The 25,210-nt window shown below is 37.4% G+C and overlaps 2 protein-coding genes across 2 annotated transcripts in view; one reads left to right on the top strand and one right to left on the bottom strand.

The window, feature by feature from the left end:
* The window catches only part of MFSD8 (major facilitator superfamily domain containing 8), a 32,901-nt gene extending 29,459 nt beyond the window's left edge, over positions 1–3,442 (bottom strand). The window contains exon 1 of the mRNA XM_008699718.2: positions 3,361–3,442. Coding sequence (XP_008697940.1) covers positions 3,361–3,425 — 65 coding nt within the window. The 5' untranslated portion in view covers positions 3,426–3,442. The remainder of the gene's footprint in view (positions 1–3,360) is intronic.
* Positions 3,443–3,575: 133 nt separating this feature from the next.
* The window catches only part of ABHD18 (abhydrolase domain containing 18), a 49,829-nt gene continuing 28,194 nt past the window's right edge, over positions 3,576–25,210 (top strand). Inside the window, exons 1-4 of the mRNA XM_008699720.2 lie at positions 3,576–3,901; positions 15,101–15,209; positions 15,849–15,933; positions 24,489–24,589. Of these exons, the coding sequence (XP_008697942.1) occupies positions 15,118–15,209; positions 15,849–15,933; positions 24,489–24,589 (278 nt within the window). The 5' untranslated portion in view covers positions 3,576–3,901; positions 15,101–15,117. The remainder of the gene's footprint in view (positions 3,902–15,100; positions 15,210–15,848; positions 15,934–24,488; positions 24,590–25,210) is intronic.

The raw sequence follows: 25,210 nt of genomic DNA on the forward strand, positions 1-25,210 counted from the left end.
ATGACTGACCAGGATCTATTAAAAAAGAAACAGACCAAAAATCCCTAATGTGAGATGTTCTACAGAGAACGACCTAAAAGTGTCAAAGGATTCAACGTTGGGAAGAACAGAGAGACAAGATCAGGGGACTGTTATAGGTTGAGAGAGTGTAAAAAAAAAAATACAACAATCAATGCATGACTATTAACTGGATCCTGTTTTTTTTTTTTTAAAGATTTATTTATTTGAGAGGGAAAGAGACTGAGAGCACATGAGTGGGGGGAGGGACAGAGAGAAAAGGAGAGCATCTCAAGCAGACTCCCCACTGAGCATGGAGCCCGACATGTGGCTGGATTCCACCACCCAAGATCATGACCTGAGCTGATTACCCCGAGATCATGACCTTAGCCAAAACAACTGAGCCACCCAGGCACCCCTTATTATATTTTGTTAATTGTGAAGATTCAACCAACCATGTCACATGGTTAAGATTGAGTACTCTGAAGGTTTCTTTCTTGTATCACAAAGGCACAAGAAGGAATGCTGCACTTCCAAGACAATTTGTCAAACTTGTAACTTAAAAACTGGGAAGAATACATGAAATACTGGAGTGAATTGATCATCAAAATAAGTTAAATAAAATTTAACAGGAATAAGTAAAAAGTGCCAAATTTAGGTTCAATAGATCATTACTTAATACAAGGAGCCTTCCGTAAACAGCAGTACTTTATTTTCAAAAAATGACTCTGATTTACTGAGGGAAAAATAAAATTACATATTTACCAGAGAGAGCATTTGTGAACTACTGAAGAGCAAAAACGAACCCACATCCAAAGAAGATAAGAGAAAAAAGTGTATGCTCATTGACAGAATAGTGTGATGGTGTTATAGCATAAAATTTAGAAGACAAAAATAAATTGAGTATGTTCTGTAAGGATATGCTCTATAAGACCAGAAGTCCTAGTAATATCGGTATTACAGAAATCAGGCCAGAGTTGCAAAGAAAAATTTTAAGCACCTGTTAACATTTTAGGATATTCTAAAAGAGGGATCAGCAAACTATAGTCTTTACTTCAAATCCAACCTAACACTTGTTTCTAGATCACCAGTTTCTACTGGAGAATAGTTTTTACAGATGATTATTTGCGAGCAAACTGTTAGAAAACATCAACTTTTAACTCTAGTTAAGAATGCCACTCCTAAAAAATTTAATTCCTCTCATGAATTTGTATTGCAAAAAATTTTACTCATTTATTATATTTTATATTTCATTATTAAAATTTTTTGTGACAATTTCTTTCTTGTTATCTAAGTATATAATATCTTTGATTTTGCCTCTTGTCTTACAAAGCCTAAAAAATTTACCATCTGGCCTTTACAGAAAAAGTTTGCCAATATCTTCAATATCTTGCTCTCTTAAACACTATAGATGGGGTCAGTGGAGACTACTGAGGACTCACCAGACCAGTAAATTAAAACTAATCTTCTTAGTGAGGAAAAGTTGGTGGTGAACTAGGCTGAAGTTGCTACAATTTACTCAAAGCGAACAGGGCTTGCCAATTAGTTATATATCTGTTCACTTTACTAGGGAATCTATGTTTTAAAAGACAGTATACTTATTGAATTATTCTTAAAATACACCCTTATTTTTAAAGTGCTAAATCTAGAACCTCAATCAAGTATTGTTTATGGACAGAACATCTGAATTTACATGCACCCTAATGAGGCTCAATTGCTCAGACATAACTGAAGCACAAGAGTACATAAGAGTAAGAATAAGAATTCCTTTTTTAAAGTAGATTTATTTGGACATGGTGACAGAATATATAAGACCACATCTAAATATTAACTCAAGGATCCTGAATCTATCTGAAAAATAGCCAAGAACGAGGTAGAAGCAAAAAGAACTTTGAGAAATCCAAATGTCACAAAGTCTATGCACTGAAGCACATGCACTAGATGGTTAGTCCTTAGTCATAGCTTCCCTGTACTAACTGCACATAATTCTATTAAGCTTAGAAATGGTTTTCAAAGCAGCAGCATGCTAGAAATCTCAAAATAAGGTTGGGAAAAGAGGTTGCTGGCAGCAACAAAAACAGGGGTTGTCAATACGTAACAAAAACATGATGAGGAATAATCTGCCAGCAACAGAATAGGTAGGAAAACTAAAAAGCAGACACAAAACTTTAAACGTGTAGCAAGTGTAGAATAAATTAGTAAGAAAGTGAAAGAAAGTAGTGTAAAGGGTGCCTGGGTGGCTCAGTCGGTTAAGCGGCTGGTTTGGGCTCAGGTCATGATCTCTGGGCTCCTGGGATCCAGCCCCAAGTCAGGCTCCCTGCTCAGTGGGGAGTGTGCTTCTACCTCTGCCCCTCACTCTGCCTGTGCTCTCTCTAGCTCTCTCTCTCTCTCTCTCTCTAATAAATAAATAAATAAATAAATAAAATCTTTTTTTAAAAACTAGTGTAAAATAGAAGCAAATAGTTCAAATGTCTCAATAGGCCCTGAGTGCATCCCTCTATTATGACATATTTTGGCATTGATAATAATTGTATTGATCATTAAGGTAAAGTGTAAAGTTGCAATACATATATTCCGTTTAGTAAATCGGGGACCAGAGAAATACACTGCCCAAAGAGTTTCAAACATTAATTTATTAAAATAAAAGTTTGGTGCTTAAGAAAGACAAATGTGCAAAAATTAACATGGTCGATGACAGCTTAATTTCGTATTTATTAATTCACTTGATAAATTATGTTTCAAACAAGATAATTCTGTTTTCCTAAAGACAAAAATAGATACTTAGTTGCGTAGTAAGAGACAAACTGAACAATTCTGAATTACTGTCCATAAAGTAGGATAAAAATAACCAGAAGTATAAGGGTCGAACTACAGTTCATCATTAAACGTTAAGAAATTAGTCTTTATGTATTTGGCATAGAAAAAAGGTGTGCCCATTTTGTACAGGTTTACTTGCTAACGAAGTATCAAAAAGTTATCACGCAATTAAGCCAATACTAAGAGAGGTATCTTCAAGTATCGATTAAAACCATCATTTCGGAACTTTTGCGAAACGTGTAAAGTGATGAGCTCCGCAGAGGAATGCAGAATGCTGTGGCTTAACGACTGCAACACTGTTGGAGCGAAGGTCCAAGAGGCAGTGTGAATTTCTCTAACACCTTCACCAGAACTCGCTGGCTCATCGCGTCGCGCGGCCAAATTTCTTCCCTCGGCAGCAGGAGCACATCACCCGGTCTCGCGCGACCGGCCACAGCCTCCCGCCGCCCTGAAACCCACGTTCGGCCCCGTGAAGCTGACGCCGGGAAAGGTGTCAGTCCCAATAGTGCAGGAAGGTGAGGGGGCCTTCCCCCAACATCCGCTCACCTGCTTCCGGGTGTGAGGTCGCCTAAGAGCGGCTCCTGCTCAGCACCGACCCCCAGGCTCGCCATAGTTACACCGCCCACAAGGCAGTGTGAGGCCAACTCTCGCGACACCTCCTGCTCCCTCCCATCCCACTCGGCCAAAGCTGTCAAAACAAGCCAGCAAGTGCGCGTGCGTGCCCGGCAACTACAAGTGGGCGGAGCGTCCGGAGGTCAGACTGGGAGTCACGGGGGAGTCCGTCCGCGCCGGGCGGGAAGAGGTCAGGGGCTGGGCCCTGTGTCCTAGCTCTCCTTCTCAGGTCCGCGTTTCTCTGCCACCCAGGACTGCTTGGGAGGGAGGGTTCAGGGCGTGTCTAAACGGCTACTCCGCCCCGGGCTCGTCCCTCTCCCTAGGCTTGGCTGCCTGGCTCTCTTGCTGTTGCTGTCTTGGAGAGGTTGCTGTTGCTGCGTTTGTGGCTCCGACGGAAGGCAAGTCCTGGGAGCCAGGGGAAGGACAGTGCCAGGAGGCTCGGCCGGCTGGACAACAGGCACCCTAAGAACGGCCAGTAAGTAGCCGGTCCAGGCCGCGCTCCCCGAGCCTCTCGACACATTGCGTACGTGCCAAGAAGCAGGGACTGGGGGCGCAGGGCTTGGCCGGAGACACAGGGGTCCCGGGCGCTGAACGAGGCGGGGCTTTAGGGCGCGCTTTGGCCGAACCGGGTGAGTTAGGCTGGCGGGCGGTCTTTTATTCCTGTGGAAGGTTGAATTATCTTGGCGCTTTTGTGTTCTCGCTCGGCTAACTATAAAGACTAAGTACCTTCCTTATAGTGCCTTGTTAGGACCTGGACGGGGGTTCTGAAGGTGGGGTGCAGCTCTTTCTAATCTGCTGATCCTCAGATCGGTATCTCATTGCCTCCTCCGCGGACTGGGGGATTCAGTCTTGCAAGATACTACTAGCATATCCTGCTGCTGTAACCTAGGGGCTAGAAAAGGCCCAGCACCAGTTTAGCAGTGACCAGCTCCTTTCATCATAAAGAAGATGACATTTTTAGAAAACACGGATGTTTTGTTTTGTTTCAGTAGATCTTGATGCTGCCTCTTTCTTGGTGCTTACATATTAACATTTTACTTCTACAAGTAGGCTTGTAAGGTAATCGGTAGCAGTAGTCATTATGTATGTCCTGTTTTATTAGTGCTAGTACATTCTCATGTGATTTCATTTGATTACAACTGTCCTATGATATAGGTAAAGCAGATACATTTTTATTTTATAGAGAACTAAGATTCAGAGAAGTTGCCAACTTACCCAGAGACACTTGGAATGAAAGTGGCAAAGTTGGGGCCCAATTCAATTCTTTCAACCAATATTTTTAAGTAGTTATCTGTGCCAGGCCCTATATTAGTTATCGTGTGTGTAGTATATGCCATCACTTCTAACCTTTGTCTTGTTTGTGACCTTCTTGTGTTTATCCTATCAGGCATATTCTACTCGTGAGCAGCTAAATTTGAAATGTGTTTTCTATTAGTTCAGAACTATTTTCTGAATCCAGACCTGATATTTTGTGCTTGGATTCAGTCTTGCAAATTCGCTTTTAACAGCTCAAAAAACTTATCAGATTCCTATGACTGGTTCCAAGAAGGTATATAGGTTAAAAAAAATTAAATTTTTTTGCCATAACATTGTTTTAATGTATCATTGACTTCTTTTTTAATTCCTGAAGTCTAGCACAGTGTGTGTGTGTGTGTGTGTGTGTGTGTGTGTATTTCACAAAAAGACTTTTAACCAGTATTGCACCAAGCAGAATGATTGCTAGATGAATATATGTTGAGTGAGTGCTTATTGACTTGCCTCATTTAACCCCTACAACAATCTTCTGAGTTGGATTGTCTCAAGCATACAAGGAAAGTGAAAGCATAGAAAATAGTTAATTTTACTAGGGTCACACGGCAAATAAGTAACAGAGCAAGAATCCAAGAAACAGGGGCGCCTGGGTGGCTCAGTTGGTTAAGCGACTGCCTTTGGCTCAGGTCATGATCCTGGAGTCTCAGGATCGAGTCCCACATCTGCCTCCCTGCTCAGTGGGGAGTCTGCTTCTCCCTCTGACCTCCCCCTTCTCATGTTCTCTCTCTCTCTCAAATAAAAAAATAAAATTAAAAACAAAAAAAAAAAAGAATCCAGGAAACACAGGACTCCTGACTGTAAAGCCTGTGCTTTTTTACCAGCAGGCTTCCTATGAAAAGAATTTTAAGAACCTTTTCCTGTATCTCTTAAAATATATCAAAACAGGTGATTAATTTTTATATAAATTGAATAATTTGCTACTGTGTATATAGTAGGCCAGATATTATTCCCCTTTTATAGATTAAGGTGGCACTCAAGGTCACATAGCTAGTGAAGGAACCCAGGTCTTCTGACACTGCTATTTTCCATTGCTACCTCCAAGTGATGACTTTAGACCACAAAAGTACATGGAATGAGTGTGTGTAAAACTGGTGAAATCTAAATAAGCTCTATGTATTGTACCATAGGAAAAAAAAAAAAAGCAAAGAAAAATAATTTCTTAGGAGCAGTGCACCCAAAGTAAACATTTAAGAAATCTTTTAAAAATCTTAATTACTTTCTTTAAAGCCCATGGAAAAGAAGAGCTAAGTTTGAAAAGAGATTAGATTTGCTGAATGTTTCACATAAGGATATGAGACAACCCACCTGTTGAATTTCCTTAGATGACTGCTTAGAATAGCCATCCACCCCTCAAAACAAATGAACAAATAAACTTCCTATTTATGTATCAACTTTGTAAGGATAAAAATCCAGAAAAAATTAGGATTGCATTGTTTAAATGCTTAAGTATTAGAGTGATAGGAGATAAAAGTACTATATGGCATACAGACACTGAGTGCCACTTCAGCAATAGAGCTCATTTCTAGGAAAGACTTTTCATTCCTTGGCACTTCTACTTTTGTAGAAGTTTGTTTTTGTAGAAGTACTTTGGTTTTTCCTTTGGCATTGGCTATCTAAAAATGTAGATGACAGTTGTATTAGTTTGGCTTGATACATACTTCAAAAATGCGTCCTGTCTCTGCAGAAGCTCACTGGTGTCAATCCAGCCTGATGTAGGGCCTATAAGTATCTGATGTGGCTCTAGATGGTGCCTCTTTTTGTCGAACTGGCGTTATCTTTACCCTGGGTTTGGATTATCTGTTCATGGTGGCACTGCGTAGCAGTTAGCCCCACCTAGACTTATGTGTTTAGAATGTCCCAGAAAACCTGGATATTAATATTGTTCTTGGGACTGAAGTGGGATTTAAGAAGTTTTTTGTAATCCTAAACTCCATAGCCAAACTTCAGCAGGTTATGTGTGTGTTTGATTTGCTTTCTATAACTTATTGGACAGTGGTTTACTGCAGGTAATATAGCAAGGAATATGCTGGCTCTAGATTTGGAGTGCTGATTGTTATGGCCTATATTATATGGAATTAAAGTAATTTGGAAAGCTTTTCTGGTATAGGGTTGAAAATTAGAAATGACTAAACAACTTAGAAATATAATAAACATAGTACTTTACAAACTATTTGAAGAGTTCATTGTTCTCAGGTCCTTTCCTGCTTCTCTTGAACTTTTTACTTTTGTATATTTGCCTTTGTTTACCATCTTAGAAGAATTTGGGGTAGAAAAATGGGATGTCTCATGAACAGTTTTCTTCTTACTGTAAAATACGAGTGTTGGAATTTTGGGGTTTTTTTAATGCTAATATGGAATCTGCTGTTGATGCTCTGTATGTTACAATGGCCTTTTCCAGCCGTTATGGAGAAAATAAACGGCCGATGATGATGATGTGTTATACAGCAAAGTTGATGGGATGACACTGCCATGGTTACATTAAGTTATATTAGACTCTTCCTTGCTAGCACACTCAGTCTCACTCTCCTGTTGACCTTGAAGAGGTAAGCTGCCCTTTTATGAACTTCCTATGAAGAGAGCCACGTAGTAGGAAATCATGGATAGCCCCTAACAGCTGAGGTTGGCCTCTGGCTGACAAATAGCAAAATATTGAAACTCTCAGCCCTATAGCTGTGAAAAAATGAATTCTGCTAACAAGCTGAGTGGGCTTGTAAGCAAGTTTTTCTCCAGTCAAGCTTCCAGATAAGAACACAGCCCAGCTGACACTTTGATTGAAGCTAGATGAGACCCTAAAGCAGAAAACCCAGGTAGGCTGGGTTCTTGGAAACTAATCCTCAAGAAAGGCGAAGTGAGAAGATGGGGGAAGCCAATTTAAAGAGATCTGTTCTTCAAATTCTTCTATTTAAAGGCATTAGTAAGGTTTTCAAATATTTAAATTATGCTGTAGCATATTTTTGAAGAGGATAATACATGCTTTGAGTTCTGTTCTTAGATCAGGAGGATAATGAACTACTTATGCTTACTGAGAAAGTTATGAAGAGAGAAAGTATCAACTTCTGAAAAACTTTGTAGAGAGACTATCAACTCCAGTTTCTAAATTTTTCCTTTTTTGTGTGTGTGGTAAAATATACAGCATATAAAATTTACCATCTTAACCATTTTTAAGTGTACAGTTTAGTGGTATTAAGTTCAGTGATACTGTTGTGCAAACATTACCACCATTCATCTATAGAACTCTTCATCTTGCAAAACCAAAAATCTCTGCACGTTAGACAATACCCACCCCCTTTTCCTGTCCCCTCAGCCCCTGGTAACCACCATTCTGCTTCTGTTTATAAATGTGGCTGCTCTAGGTACCTCATATAGGTAGAATCATACAGGATTTGTCTTTTTGTGACTGGCTTGTTTCACCTAGCATAATGTCCTCAAGGTTCTTCCACATTGTAGAATATGTTAGAATTTCATTCCTTTTTAAGGCTGAATACTATTCCATTGTATGTATACACCACATTTTGCTTTTCCATTCATCCATTGACAGACACCTGGGTTTTCTCTACCTTTTAGCTACCAAATTATAAATTTTAAGAAGGCAGACAAAACATAGCTAATTAGTTGGAGAGGATGTGGAGAAAGGGGATCCTTCCTACATTGTTTGTGGGAATGCAAGTTGGTACGGCCACTCTGGAAAACAGTGTGGAGGTTCCTTAAAAAGTTAAAAATTGAGCTACCCTATGACCCAGCCATTGCACTACTGGGTGTTTACCCCAAAGATACAGACGTAGTGAAGAGAAGGGCCATATGCACCCCAATGTTCATAGCAGCATTGTCCACAATAGCTAAATCGTGGAAGGAGCCGAGATGCCCTTCAACAGATGACTGGATTAAGAAGTTGTGGTCCATATATACGATGGAGTATTACTCAGCTATCAGAAAGAACGAATTCTCAACATTTGGTGCAACATGGACGGCACTGGAGGAGATAATGCTAAGTGAAATAAGTCAAGCAGAGAAAGACAACTATCATATGATTTCTCTCATCTATGGAACATAAGAACTAGGATGATCGGTAGGAGAAGTAAGGGATAAAGAGAGGGGGGTTATCAGAAGGGAGAATGAAACATGAGAGACTATGGGCTATGAGAAACAAACTGAGGGCCTCCGAGGGGAGGGGGGTGGGGGAATGGGATAGACCGGTGATGGGTAGTAGGGAGGGCACGTATTGCATGGTGCACTGGGTGTTATACGCAACTAATGAATCATCGAACTTTACATCGGAAACCGGGGATGTACTGTATGGTGACTAACATAATATAATAAAAAATCATTAAAAAAAAACCATAGCTAATTAAATAACTAGTGTTTTATTTATTTATTTATTTTTTTTTTTTTTTAAGATTTTATTTATTTAACAGAGACAGCCGGCAAGAGAGGGAACACAAGCAGGGGGAGTGGGAGAGGAAGAAGCAGGCTCCCAGCGGAGAAGCCTGATGTGGGGCTCAATCCCAGGACTCTGGGATCACACCCTGAGCCAAAGGCAGGTGCTTAATGACTGAGCCACCCAGGTACCCCAGTAGTGTTTGTTTTAGATAGAATACTGATTTTAGGTCTACCATGTGACATGTTTAATTCTTTTAAAATCAGTATTTACATTTTATTTGTACCATTTTATAGGATTGGATAATTTATAATTTTAATGTAGTGTTTTATATTTGTAATTTTGCATATGTGACATTGACCATATGTATGATTTATTTGATTTTCTAGCCCAGGGGTCCGTGAACTATGGCCTATGTGCCAACCTGCCTGCTTTTGTATGGCCCACAAACTAAGAATAGTTTTTACAGATGAACATTAGTACTTAATTTGGTGATAAGGGCACTAACTTTGAACCCCCATTATACGAAATCCCAAGGAAAAAAATTTACTCTTCTCATTTCTAAACCTATATTACAAAAGATTCCTTATTATTATAATTATATTTTGAATTTACTCAGTAAAAATTATGGGAATATTAGTTTTCTTTTTTTTGTGATTTTACATACCTCCATAATACCTTTGATTTCACCTCTTGGCTTGCAAAGCCTATAATATTTACTATATGACATTTTATAGAAAAGTTTGCAGGATCTCTCCTCTATTCTATTTATAATATTGTTCTTTTGTATACTATTTTTAAACCTGTTACAACAGACACTAAGATTTCATGTTTATGTCATTTATTTAGTATTTTTCCATGTAGAATTCTACAAGGTATCATTTTGTAATTAGATATATTTAGTACAAATTATTTTTAAAAATTCTCTTTAGGTTTTTTTTTTTCATTTTCAGATAATTATTCTCTCCAAACTAGGTATATTATTAAGATATCTTAGAAAAATATTAATCAAATATAATCAGAAATCTATTTTAAAGCAGGCTTATAAAAATCCTTAGGATAGTAGATTAAGAAGTATAGTCTGAAAGTTGGTAACATGCATGGAACTTTTTCACTTTATGACTTGTGATCTTGGGTTTCTGATTGGCTTAGCTTGTAAGAAAGAAATTGGGGGGGATAGCATGGGATGGTGGAGAGATGCATATTCCACAACAGAGGAATAAATCTCCCCTAAGTATTTGATACACTCATTCCTGGAATGCATTTCTAATACAAAAATTGTGGGATTGAAGGAAAAAATCTAGAATAAACTATTTTCTTTTGAAATAGTAATATTCATCTATAGAGAAAGTATAAGAAAAAGGAATCCTATTCATAGTAGTTATCACAAATACCAAGTAATTTGTTAGTCATGTAACATGCTTCATAAAAATACTTAAAGGATAGAATAAAATGTTAATGAGGAAATAAAATTCTGGATGGAAAGACTAAAAAATAATAACAGTGTTATTAAGTTAATATATGGATTGAACATACTATTGGTTACATTACAAAAAAGATATTTTATAAGTTATGACAAGCATAAATGGGATGTATATGGAAAACTCATTGTAGACATTTAAACACCAAAACAGCACTTGTAAGAGCTGCTTGAAAGGGGTTTTAAAAATGGGATATAGGTTTTAGAACTAGATCTAAGTTCATAGAAGATTTCTAGATTTTTTAAAAAGATTATTTATTTATTAGGGAGAGAGAGAGAGCACCCATGAGCAGAGGGTAGGGGCAGAGGGAGAGGGAAAAGCAAACTCCCCGCTGAGCAGGGTGCCCCATGTGGGGCTCCATCCCAGGATCCAGAGATCATGACCTGAGCCAAAGGCAGACATTTAACTGACTGAGCCACCCAGGTGCCCCGAAGATTTCTAGATTTAAAAAATAGGAATTAGTTGGGGCATCTGGATGGCTCAGTCAGTTAAGCATCCCACTCTTGATTTCCACTCAGGTCATGACCCTCAGGGTCCTGAAATCAAGCCCTGCTTGGGGCTCTGCACTCAGCCGGGAGTCTGCTTGAGAGTCTCTCTCTACTTCTCCCTCTGCCCACTCCTCTCCCACAGGCCGCACACTTGATTACCTAAGATTACCTTTCAAAGATTACCGAAGAAATGAAAATTCCATAGGTCCCTGTACTCCCTCATTCTGCCCTCAAACTGTGGCCTCCCACCAGCCTTGTGGCAGACAGTCTTTGCTTTGCTGTCCTGCTGGCCACTTCCTTGTGGTGTATTCAGTAAACTTTCATCTCCATTATTCTGCCTTGGGTGAATTCTTTCACCACCTGCGCTGCCAGCCTTTACCTGATTGTATCACCCCACATTTGGTGGCCCCCCATTTGACTGGGAGACCCCACAATAATGATAATCAATAATATTGTCGCTATTAGTTGTACATATAGCACTTAAATTTGCAAAGTACTGTTTAGGTGCTTCATGAGTAGTAACTCATTTACTTCTCATACCAATCCTAAGGGGTAAGTACTGTTACTATCCCCATTTTACAGATGACTCACAGAAAGGATAAGTGACTTGCTCAAAGTCACATGTTAGAGGATTCAACCCAGGGAAGAGTGCATTCTCTTAGCCATTATGACATATTGAACCTTAAATATATCTCTTTCAAATTTATATTCATTCAAATGTAAAACAATTAAATGTGAATAATTTTTTAAAAATGAAAAATCAAAACCAAAAATGTAATAGAACTAAATCCAAAAGGTACCATAGTAGTAAATGTAAATAGGCTAAACTCATCCATTAATAGAAAAAAATGAGGCAATCCTATAAATCAGCAGGGTGCAGAAAGCATTGGTAAAAGACAAATAATGAAGTTGGTCTCTTTAGTGTTTAAAAACAGATACGCCAGAAACTCCTAAAATATGTATGCATGTATAAACAGATAGAGTCACAGGTATACAGCATTAAATACAGTGTTTACCTTTCAGGAGGAGAGGAAACTTAGCAGAAGTAAAGAAGAGAGACTTCTCAGCTTTACTCTGTATATATATATATATATATATTTTTTTTTGAAAGATTATTTGAGAGAGAGAGTGCAAGGGGGGGGAGAGAAAGAGAATCTCAAGCAGACTCTTTGTTGAGCAGGGAGCCAGTTGTGGGGCTCAGTCCGACGACCCCAAGATCAGGACCTGAGCTGAAAACAAGAGTTTCAACAACTGAGCCACCCAGGCGCTCCTACGCTGTATATTTTTACGTTGTTTAAATCCTGCCAAAAACGTGTACTGTAACTAGCAAGTTTTTTTAAAGTTTGTATGGGTAAGTAAATAATGTCAACAAAAAAAGATTCCAAACTGTTAGCACTAAATATCTCTGAAAAGTAGAATTGGAGGTAATGGAAACAAAATTATTCTTCCCTCTTTTACTATACCTACTTCTGTATTGTCTGAATTTAAAAATGTTACAGTGAGCATCTTTGAATTAGCAAATAAAGAAGAGATTTATGTGATCATTTTCTCTTGCATTTCCTCTTACATAAATTATTTGTTCCTGTGCTTTACTTTTACCTACCAACTAGATAGTATTTACAAATTTCATTGAAACATTGTCCATGAGTAGATTTCAGGAAGTATATGATTTTTAACAAGATTTGCCGTTTAAAGTCTTGGCCACATCTTATTGTTATGTAGGTCTTGCCTTAAATGTTACCTCTTTGGTTAAGTGGGACTTTTTTAGACTATCAAAGGGAACTTCTGGTATTTATCACACTCTCTTGTTACATTATCATTTTAGTGTTGTCATCATCTATCCTTTGCTTATTTTTTTATTTTTGTTTTTATTATTTTTTAAGATTTTATTTATTTATTTTGCAGAGAGAGAGAGCACAAGTAGGCAGAGTAGCAGGCAGAAGGGAGAGGGAGATTGAGCAGAGAGCCCGATGCAAGGCTCTATCCCAGATCATGACCTGAGCCAAAGGCAGACGCTTAACCGACACCTGAGCCGCCCAGGTGTCCCTGCTCATTTTTTAAAATAATTTGTTTTCCTCTACTAAAATATAAAATCTGTGAGAGGAAGAATGAGCCTTGATCATCTTATAACACAGGGCCTAAAATAATTCTTGGCATATAGTAATAAGCATTTAATGTATACTTCTTTCTTAAATGAATAAAAGTAATATTCTTAAAAGTTCAGAAACTTAAATTTGTGTTAGGCCATCCTAGAAGGTTTGGCTTTGGGGAACTAATTGATGATAATTAATTGGAGTCTAGTAATCAGAATGCCAGTTTATTTATTTATGATGGTAGATGTAAGTAGTATAAACAAAGCTGGATATGCATTGTGGGTTCTTTTTGTTAGCATGATTATGCCAAAACCAAATTTTTATCAAGAATAAAAATTGAATAACACATGGGAATTGGGAAAAAGAGAGTTGGGTGGTATTAAAAAATACTAAATACTGTAGATTATATTGTTTAACAAGTATCTTATCTAGTAAATGTTTGTTCTTGGTCCTGAGAGTTGTGGGAGGCAATATGAAGGATTTGGTTTTGCTAGTCCAGTCATAAAAACAATAAAGTGCCAGCCCAGTTGGATGGTGGGTTAGATTGTATACCTATGTAAACAAAGAGGAACATTAAGTTAAATTTGTATTTTGTTACAGATCAAAGAGCAGAAGTATAAAATATAAGTGGTAGTTCCATGAAAACATTCAAAATAATAGATAAGTACTTTACTAAAGTACTCACTGATGGAAATGCACATGTCCATTTTCCATTTTTCTAAGTAGAATAAACCCTGAAACTGAATCAGGTTTTGCCCACAAGTCAAAACTACACCATTCAATTTGAAAAGACAGAGGCAGATAGTTAAAAAAAAAAAAAAAAAATCAGGGGTGCCTGGGTGGCACAGCGGTTAAGCGTCTGCCTTTGGCTCAGGGCGTGATCCCGGCGTTCTGGGATCGAGCCCCACATCAGGCTCCTCCGCTGTGAGCCTGCTTCTTCCTCTCCCGCCCCCCCCCTTGTGTTCCCTCTTTCGCTGGCTGTCTCTAAATAAATAAAATCTTTACAAAAAAATTGAACAACAAAAAATTTTAGAAATATTTGGAAAAAATAGAAAAGTGGTACAACGTAGTAGCATTTTTTAATTATTACTTTTCATGCACTATAGTTAGTAGACAGGCAGTGTAGAAGAGTAGTTAAATCTCACTGTGTGCCTGGGATTCAGTTTTAGCTCTGCCTACCACTAGCTCTGTGACCTTAGATAAATCACCTATTTTCTCTGTGGCTTAGTTTCCTCATCTTGGGGTAATAGATCCTTTTTCATAAAGTTGCTGGGAGGTTTAAACAAGAATGTGTGTGTGTGTGTGTGTGTGTGTGTGTGTGTGTGTGTGTGTGTTTGTAGTTTTACAAAATGGTGCCTGGCAGATAATACAGTACTACGTAAGGAATAGCCACTACAATTGTTATCCAATAAATATTGAATGTTACTGTTAGTCACTGTGCTGAGGATGGGATATCCTGCCCTAAAGGAATACAGAGTTTATCTTCTCTACTTTCATCCCAGTTCTTTTTTTCAGTATCTTATATCCAAGAGAATAAATTCAAGGTACATAGTTTAATCTCAGTCTAATTTTTTCCCCAGTTTTATTGATGTATAGTAAATATATAACATTGTATTTGCTTAAAGCTTATAGCATAATGATTTGATATATGTATATATTGTGAAATGATTAGCACTATAAGTTTAACATCCATCACCTAACATAGTTACAGATTTTTTTCTTGTGATAAGTACTTTTAAGATCTATAAGATAAATAGTTCTGGAGATATAATGTACAGCATGGTAACTATAGTTAAAAATATATGTTATATATTTGAAAATTGCAAAGAGAGTAGATCAATCTTTAATTTTTACCTGATATTTAAAGAGATGGTTAGGAAATTGACCTAAACGTATTTTAAAGTCATTTTAAATCTTGTATCATAGATGTTTGTTTGCTACTAATGGGTGTGAGCAAGTTGGATATTCTATATCGGAGACTTCTCCTCACAAAACTTTTTATCAGAGGATGGGGGAGGCCAGAAGATCTCAAAAGGTAAGCATTTTTTTTTTCACCGAACTTGCTTATTCTCAATTTGTTGTAGTAAACATTAAAATTTTTTTTTCAGTGATAAAATCCTTTACTATAAAGTGACAGGCAAGTTAAGCATTAAAGTGTATGAAATGTAGTTATTTCCTTTAGTCTTTGTCTTTTTCATTGTTTCTCTTAAGTTTTAAACCATATAATCATAAATTAAACTATTTTAAAAGTCATTTTAAATTAAAAATAAAGAGCTCTTAAATACAAACTAGATTTTTAACTTTAATTATTTTTAGTTGCTTAGAGTTTCCAGGGACTGAGCTTCCCTGGGTAAGTTGAATTTGTAGTGACTGTAAAGCTGAGCGACACTGTAGCTCATGGAAATATCTGGACTTAAGAAAATGAATTTTCAGGATTTATGCCTTTAATTTTGGGTCTTTTGTGTGTTAATTGCTTCCTGAACAATGATATTTCTCACATATTTTATGGGACAAAATGTCCAGCTTGAATAAAAAACAATAGCCTCATCTTTTTCACTAATGATTCAAATTAAATTTTGACATAGCTTATGGACTTGCAAATTTTTCAGCATTGTACACTCTCAGTACAAACGGTATACTGAATTTTTTCCTTTTTCTCCCCTTATCATAAAAGACTCTTCGAATTCAGAAAAATGATTGGAAATCGAGAAAGATGTCAGAATCTGGTTTCAAGTGATTATCCGGTACACATCGATAAGGTATTTAAATGAAAGAAATAAAGTTACAGAAATTCTGGTTTAACTTAAATACGTGTCAAGAGTAGGTTGGGAGCGCCTAGGTGGCTTGGTTGGTTGTGTCTGCCTTCGGCTCAGGGCATGATCTTAGGGTCCTGGGATCGAGTCCCATATAGGGGTCCCGGCTCAGCAGGGAGTCTGCTTCTCCCTCTCCCTCTGTTGCTCCCCCCGCCCCTTGTGCTCTCTGGCTCTATGTATCTCTCTGTCAAATAAATAAAAATCTTTAAAACAAAAAAAAAGAAGTAGGTTGAATGCTGGACTATAATAACAGTAAACACTAAAACATGAGTACAGTATAGATCTTTCATTTAATATTATTAAATACTATATGTGTCCTAACAGGGTGCTTATAATAACTATCATTCATGTATATTTGAGAGCATATATTTAGTACTTGCTGAAATATAAGAAAATATTTAAGTCTTGATCTTTTTGAGCCTCATTTTGTATCTTTAGGATCAGGAGGGTTAAAATAAATTATTCAACATTTCAGAAGAATTACAAGTAATACAGGGAGGTATTCTATTTGGAGAATCAGCACATGAGAATTTGTTAACAAAACAGCTTCTATTTTTTTTTTTAATTTATTCATTTATTTGAGAGAGAGAGCATGCGGACGCAGCTTCTAAATAGCATCTAAATAACATCAGGGAAATGTTACGAGATGTAGTTAATTGATGAGAGAATGTTAGAAAGAAAATGCTGTAACATTAGAGATGAGAAAATGCATTTGAAATAGTTTTGTTTTTTAGCAACCGTATGTTTTTCTGTAAAGCAGTTCTAGGTTTATATAATTGGATAATTGGGGTATTGTTGGGAAGGGGGTGCAAATGCATGGGCTTCACATCCCTCATTGCCTTCAACCAAAGTAACTCTACTTTCATCTCTTGTATATATTGGATATCTTTAGAGGATTTCATTTTTCAAAAACAGTTCCCCTGCTAAAAACAAAATTTTATAGATTGGAAATCCCTTGTCTATACCATTTAGCTGTTCTCTCTGTAGCTTCTGGATTTAGAACATTTCTCCCTCAAATTTTGCTAAATATTTCTATTATCACTGTTTTTTTCTATTAAAAATCATAGACTTAAACAAATTAAAAGCATACCAGGTAAAAAAATCAAAACTCTCTAAGTTTCTTCCACTCTTCACCACTTAATTACATTTTTCTCCCAAGGAAGAGTTACTGCTAAGATTTTGGAATGCATTCTTACAAAGTTTCTTCCTCTCCCTCTATTCTCCTCATCACTGTCTCTCTTGGTTTTTGAAAACTGAGATACAATTCACCTGCCATGGAATTCACCCTTTTAAAGTGTGCAATTCAGTGTTGTTGTTGTTGTTGTTGTTGTTTATTCAATTATGAGGCCCTGTATTAATCACAAAGCCTAGCCAGATTTGTCCCCAGCTCTCCACAATTCCCCTTCTCTGTCTCTCCTACTAAATCTTTTTTTTTCTTTTTCCTAAGATCTTTCTTTCTTTCTTTCTTTCTTTCTTTCTTTCTTTTTTAATGATTTTTTATTATATTATGTTAGTCACCATACAGTACATCCCCAGTTTCCGATGTAAGGCTCGATGATTCATTAGGTGCGTATAACACCCAGTGCACCATGCAATACGTGCCCTCCTTACTATCCATCACGGGTCTATCCCATTCCCCCACCCCCCTCCCCTCTGAGGCCCTCAGTTTGTTTCTCATAGTCCATAGTCTCTCATGTTTCATTCCCCCTTCTGATTACCCCCCCTTTCTTTATCCCTTTCTTCCCCTACCGATCATCCTAGTTCTTATGTTCCATAGATGAGAGAAATCATATGATAGTTGTCTTTCTCTGCTTGACTTATTTCACTTAGCATTATCTCCTCCAGTGCCATCCATGTTGTAGCAAATGTTGAGAACTCGTTCTTTCTGATAGCTGAGTAATATTCCATTGTATATATGGACCACAACTTCTTAATCCAGTCATCTGTTGAAGGGCATCTTGGCTCCTTCCACGATTTAGCTATTGTGGACATTGCTGCTATGAACATTGGGGTGCATATGGCCCTTCTCTTCACTACGTCTGTATCTTTGGGGTAAATACCCAGTAGTGCAATGGCTGGATCATAGGGTAGCTCAATTTTTAACTTTTTAAGGAACCTCCACACTGTTTTCCAGAGTAGCTGTACCAACTTGCATTCCCACCAACAATGTAGGAGGGATCCCCTTTCTCCACATCCTCTCCAACAATTGTTGTTTCTTGCCTTGTCTATTTTTGCCATTCTAACTGGCGTAAGGTGGTATCTCAGTGTGGTTTTGATTTGAATTTCCTTGATGGCTAATGATTTTGAACATTTTTTCATGTGTCTGTTAGCCATTTGTATGTCTTCATTGGAAAAGTGTCTGTTCATATCTTCTGCCCATTTTTTGATTTGTTTATTTGTTTCTCGTGTATTGAGTTTGAGAAGTTCTTTGTAGATCTTGGATACCAGTCCTTTATCTGTAGTGTCATTTGCAAATATCTTCTCCCATTCCGTGGGCTGCCTCTTAGTTTTTCTGACTGTTTCCTTGGATGTGCAGAAACTTTTAATCTTGATGAAGTCCCATAAATTCATTTTATCTTTTGTTTCTCTTGCCTTTGGGGATGTGTCATGAAAAAGGTTGCTTTGGCCGATGTCGTAGAGGTTGCTGCCTATGTTCTCCTCTAGAATTTTGATGGATTCCTGTCTCACATCGAGGTCTTTCATCCATTTGGAGTTTATTTTTGTGTATGGTGTGAGAGAGTGGTCAAGTTTCATTCTTTTGCATGTAGCTGTCCAATTTTCCCAGCACCATTTATTGAAGAGACTGTCTTTTTCCCACCGGATGTTTTTTCCTGCTTTATCAAATATTAGTTGCCCAAAGAGCCGAGGGTCCATTTCTGGGCTCTCTATTCTGTTCCATTGGTCTATGTGTCTGTTTTTGTGCCAGTACCATGCTGTCTTTGTGATCACAGCTTTGTAGTACAGCTCGAAATCCGGCATTGTGATGCCCCCAGCTTTGTTTTTCCTTTTCAACAGTTCCTTGGAGATTCGGGGCCTTTTCTGTTTCCATACAAATTTAAGGACTGTTTGTTCCAGTTCTTTGAAAAATGTCCTTGGTATTTTGATCGGGATAGCATTGAAAGTGTAGATTGCTCTGGGTAGCATGGACATTTTAACTATGTTAATTCTTCCGATTCATGAGCATGGAATATCTTTCCATCTTTTTATGTCTTCCTCAATGTCTTTCAAGAGTGATTTATAGTTTCTAGAATATAGGTCCTTTATGTCTCTGGTTAAGTTAATTCCAAGGTAACGTATGGTTTTTGGTGCTATTATAAATGGGATGGATTCCCTAATTTCTCTTTCTTCGGTCTCGTTATTCGTGTATAGAAATGCAACTGATTTCTGAGCATTGATTTTGTATCCCGCCACGTTACTGAATTGCTCTATAACTTCTAATAGTTTGGGAGTGGCTTCTTTTGGGTTTTCCATATAGAGTATCATGTCATCTGCGAAGAGAGACATTTTGACTTCTTCTTTGCCTATTTGAATACCTTTGATCCCTTTTTGTCGTCTGATTGCTGTTGCAAGGACTTCTAGTACTATGTTGAATAATAGTGGCGAGAGTGGGCATCCTTGTCAAGTTCCTGATCTTAAGGGAAAGGCTTCCAGCTTTTCCCCATTGAGAATAATATTTGCAGTAGGCTTTTCATAGATGGCTTTTATGAGATTGAGAAATGTACCTTCTATTCCTACACTCTGAAGGGTTTTAATCAGGAAAGGATGCTGTATTTTGTCAAATGCTTTTTCGGCATCGATTGAGAGGATCCTATGGTTCCTGAGTCTTTTCTTGTTGATAGGATGTATCACGCTGATTGATTTGCGAATATTGAACCACGCTTGCATCCCAGGTATGAATCCCACTTGATCGTGATGGATAATCCTTTTAATGTACTGTTGGATTCTGTTAGCAAGTATCTTGTTGAGGATTTTGGCGTCCATATTCATTAGGGAGATCGGTCTGTAATTCTCCTTTTTGAGGGGGTCTTTGCCTGGTTTGGGGATCAAGGTAATATTGGCCTCATAGAATGAGTTTGGTAGCTTTCCTTCTGTTTCTATTTTTTGAAATAGCTTTAGGAGAATAGGTATTATTTCTTCTTTGAATGTTTGGTAGAATTCCCCAGGAAAACCGTTCAGTGTTGTTGTTTTTTATTACTACATTCCCAAGATGTGCAATCATCACCACTGTCATTACCTACTTGCAGAACATTTTTATCTCCCCCAAAAGAAACCATATACCCATTAGCTGTTACTTCCCACTTCCACACAGCCTACCTACTGGCAGTCATTAACCTGCTGTCTGTATGGATTCACTGATTCTAGACATTTCATATAAATTGAATTGTACAATATGAGGCCTTTTATGTCTGGTTTATTTCACTGAGCAAATTTACAAGGTTCATCCATGTTATCTAACAGTACCTCACTTTTTTTTTATTGTTAAATAATATTCCTTTGTATAGATATGTGACACTTTGTTTATCCATTTATCAGCTAGTGGACATTTAGGTTTCTGCTTTTTGACTATTATGAATAATAATGCTATGAACATTCATGTGTAAGTGTTTTTGTGGATATGTGTTTTGAATTCTTTAGATATATTTTGAGGACTAGAATTTCTGGGTCATGTGGTAATTCTATATTTAACTTTTTGACAAACCGAAAACTATTTTCCAAAGTGCACATTTTACTTTTCCCACCAGCAGTGTATAATGGTTCCAGTTTGTCCACATCCTCACTAATATTTGTATGATACAGCACTCACACACTGGGTGTGAAGTGTATTTTATTGTGATTTTTGATATTCCTATGACTCTTACGTTGAGCATCTTTTCATGTGCTTACTGGCCATTTATATATCTTCTTTGGAGAAATATCTATGAAATCATTGCCTATTTTTTAAAAATATTTATTTATTTATTGTAGAGAGAGTGAGTGTGGGCAGGGGGCAGAGGGATGGAGAAAGAGGGAGAGAGAGAATCTCAAGCAGACTCCCTACCAAGTGTGGAACCCAATATGGGGCTTGATCTTGCGATCCTGAGATCATGACCTGAGCTGAAATCAAGAGTTGGACACTTAACTGACTGAGCCACCCAGGTGCCCCAAATCATTGCCTGTTTTTTAACTGGGTTATTCATCTTTATTGTTGAGTTGTAGCGTAATTTTTAAATCTATTACATATGGTTCTAAAATTGCCTTTTTTTCTTACCAAATTGCCAGTTTTCCCAACACTATTTGTTGAATTACTACTCCCTTTTACATTAATCTGTGCTACCTCCTTTATCAACTAATTTATTCTTCTAAATTATACAAAAAGAAAACTTTAAAACTATACTAGGAGGCACAAAGATGACCAGAATGTAAAAACTTCTTGGCTTAGAAATTTCATATCATACACATTGGGTCTCCATACCATTTTCAAAAAATGCAGTGCGATCCTAATTAAAATATTCAATTTAGAACTCAAGTCTATAAAAGGATCCTAAAATTATTTTGGGAAGAACCATGAGAGTATGATCATATCAGGAATACCTAAAAAAGAAGAGTGATAAGTAAAACCTAGTTCAGTCATTTACCAATAGGTATTATAAAGCTGCAGCATAATCAAAACAGCAAGATATTGGTACAAATAAAAGATAGGCTAATAAGCATTATAAACAATAGCCAAATTGTGGAAATAACCCAAATGTCCATTGACTGATGAATGGATAAAGAAGATGTGGCGGAGATATGTCTGTCTGTCTGTCTGTCAATCTATCTATCTATCTATCTATCATCTATCTATCTATCTCATGGAATTATATATAATGGAATATATATCATGGAATATTAATCATAAAAAAGAATGAAATCTTGCCATTTGCAACAACATGGATGGAGCTAGAGAGTATTAAGTCAGTGAGAAAGACAAGTACTGTATGGTTTCACTTATGTGGAATTTAAGAAACAAGACAAATGAACAAAGGGAAAAAAAAGAGAGGGGGACAAAGAAACAGACTCTTAACTACAGAGAACAAATTGATGGTACCAGAGGGGAGGCAGATGGAGGAATGGGTGAAACAGGTGAGGGATATTAAGGAGGGCACTTGCTGTGGTGAGCACTGGTTATTGTATGTTAAATGATGAATCACTAAATTCTACATCTGAAGCTAGTATTGCACTGTATGTTAACTAGCTAGAATTTAAATTAAAACTTGAAAACTTAGGGGCGCTTGGGTGGCTCAGTTGTTAGGTGTCTGCCTTCGGCTCTGGTCATGATCCCAGGGTGCTGGGATCGAGCCCTGCATCAGGCTCCCTGCTCAGCGGGGAGTCTGCTTCTCCCTCTCCCACTCCCCCTGCTTGTGTTCCCTCTCTCGCTGGCTGTCTCTCTGTCAAATAAATAAAATCTTTAAAAACAAAACAAAACAAAACTTGGAAACTTAAAAAATGGGGGGAAAAAAAGATAGGCTAATAAGAACTAATAAAGGATTGAAAATAATTTGCCAAAGTTTATTAAAACGTATTTCATGATGGGGCGCCTGGGTGGCTCAATTGGTTGAGCATCTGCCTTTCTCAGATTATGATCCTAGGGTCCTGGGATTGAGCCTTGCATCAGGCTCCCTGCTCAGTGGAGAGCCTGCTTCTCCCTCTCCCTCTGTTGCTCTGCCTGCTTGTACTCTCTCTGTCAAATAAATAAACAAAATCTTTTTAAAAAACCCAAAAAAACAAAGAAACAATAAACCTTACTTCATGATAAAGTAGCATTTTAAGTCATTTGCAAAAAAAAATGCAGATTATTTAATATAAAATATTGACACTACTACCTAGAATTTGTGTGTGTGTGTTTCTTTTTTGAGATTTTATTTATTTATTTATTTATTTATTTATTTATTTATTTGACAGAGAGAGCACAAGCAGGGGGAGAGAGAGAGGGAGAAGCAGACTCCCCACTGAGCTAGGAGCCAGACATGGGGTTCGATCCCAGGACCCTGGGATCATGACCTGAGCCGAACGCAGACGCTTAATCATCTGAGCCACCCAGGCGCCCCTAGAAGTTGTGTTTTAAATTGAATTGGATATATATAGTATCCACAGATAAAGTTTTTTGTTTGTTTCCAATTTTAATGAAAATATGTGGTGTTTACTGCTAATTTAATTTTGACTATTGACCTGATAAAGATTTTTTATTAAAAAAAATAACTGTGGCACCTGGGTGACTCAGTTGGTTGGGCGTCTGCCTTCAGCTCAGGTCATGTTCCCAGGGTGCTGGGATCAAGCCCCGTGTGGGGCTCCCTGCTCGGTGGGGTATCTGCTTCTTCCTTTGCCTCTCCCCCCACCACTCATGCTTGTGTTTGCTTTCTCTCTCTTTAAAATAAATAAATAAAATCTTTTAAAAAATATTTAAAAGTAACATTTGATGGGCACCTGGATGGCTCAGTTGGTTAAGCATCTGACTCTTGGTTTCAGCTTAGGTCATGAGCTCATGGGTGGTAGGATCAAGCCCTGTGTCAGGCTCCATGCTCAGTAAGGAGTGTGTTTGAGATTCTTTCCCTCTGCCTCTCTTCATGCTCATGCCCTTTCTCTCTTTCTCTCAAATAAATCTTTAAAAAAAAACCTATTTGAGGAGGGTAAAGTTTAGGTGTTAAATGTTAGCAAATGCCTTTGCTATGTATGTAATTATATATTTCTCCCTATTTAATGTGTTTACATGACTCAGTGCATTAATGGATTTCTTAAAATAAGCCATTCTAACATATTTAACATCAGGTCAACCCTTAATTTCAGCACATTATTTTTACAGTTTCTTTGTAAATTGTTCTTATGGTTATTTTTGGATTTTTAAGTTCTACCAACTAATATTTTATTTTGACTTATTTCATGCTGTTGTACAAATGATGTTTATTTGTAGTTTACTTTTCCTTTTTAAAAAAATTTTTATTTTATTTGAGAGAGAGAACAAGTGGGGGGAGGGGCAGAGGGAGAAGCGGACCTCCTGCAGAGCTGAAGGCAGATGCTTAACCAACTGAGCCACTCAGGCACCCTATAGTTTACTTTTCCAACTAGCCTGTAGTAAAGGATGTAAAAGGAAAAGGAATGTGTATAAGAGCCATGTCTTTAGAAAGCTGACTGGGGGCGGGGGGCGCCTGGGTGGCACAGCCAGTTAAGTGTCAGACTCTTGGTTTGGGCTCAGGTCATGATCCCAGGGTCGTGAGATCAAGTCCCACGTCAGACTCTGCACTCAACATGAAGTCTCCTTGAGACTCTCTCTTCCTCTGTCCCTACGTACTGAGCTTGCTCACTCTTTCTCTAAAATAAATAAATCTAAAAAGAGAAAAAAGAAAGAAAGCTGACTGGGGTAAAAGAATATGTAGTCAGGAAAAAAAAGTTTTTAATTGAATAGAACTTTTTTATAGGAAAACATGTATGATAGACCAAGATATCGTAGTCTACATGTATAAATTTTGGTTTTGCTATTCTTTTAGATTGAAGAACAATCAGACTGTAAGATCCTAGATGGACACTTTGTTTCCCCCATGGCCCACTATGTGCCTGATATAATGCCAATTGAATCTGTTATTGCAAGGTAAGAATTTTTATTCAGAAAGTTAAAGTAGTACGTTATTTTTCTTATTTACAACTATAATAAAATCAATGCCATGTTATTCTTAATTGCTAGTATTAATTACAATCGTTATTTGGCATTATTCTCATTAAATGTGGGTTGGGGCAGAATAAAAATATAGAGCTTTAGTATGTATTCAAACTTAAGTTGTTATCACCTTAAAATAGACTGTTATAAATATAAAATGATTTATGTAAGCCTGATAGAACCACAAAGCTAAAACCTACTGGATAAACAAAAGACAAAAAGAAATAAATCTAAGCATACCTCTAGAGAAAATCATCAAATCCCAAAGGAAGGGACAAAAAGAAGAAAGGAACAAAAGAATAATAAAACAGAAAACAATAAACAAAATGGCAATAGTAAATTCATATCTATCAGTAATCACTTTAAATGTAAATCAACTAAATTCTCTATTCAGAAGACTTAGAGTGGCTGAACAGGACCCAACTATATGCTGACTATAAGAGATTCACTTCAGGGGCACCTGACTGGCTCAGTTGGAAGAGCATGGGACTCTTGATCTCAGGGTTGTGAGTTTGAGCCCCACGTTGGATGTAGAGATTACTTACATAAGTATAT

The sequence above is a fragment of the Ursus maritimus genome, unplaced genomic scaffold (assembly GCF_017311325.1).
Source record: "Ursus maritimus isolate PB19 unplaced genomic scaffold, ASM1731132v1 scaffold_11, whole genome shotgun sequence".
NCBI classification, from domain to species: Eukaryota; Metazoa; Chordata; class Mammalia; order Carnivora; family Ursidae; genus Ursus; species Ursus maritimus.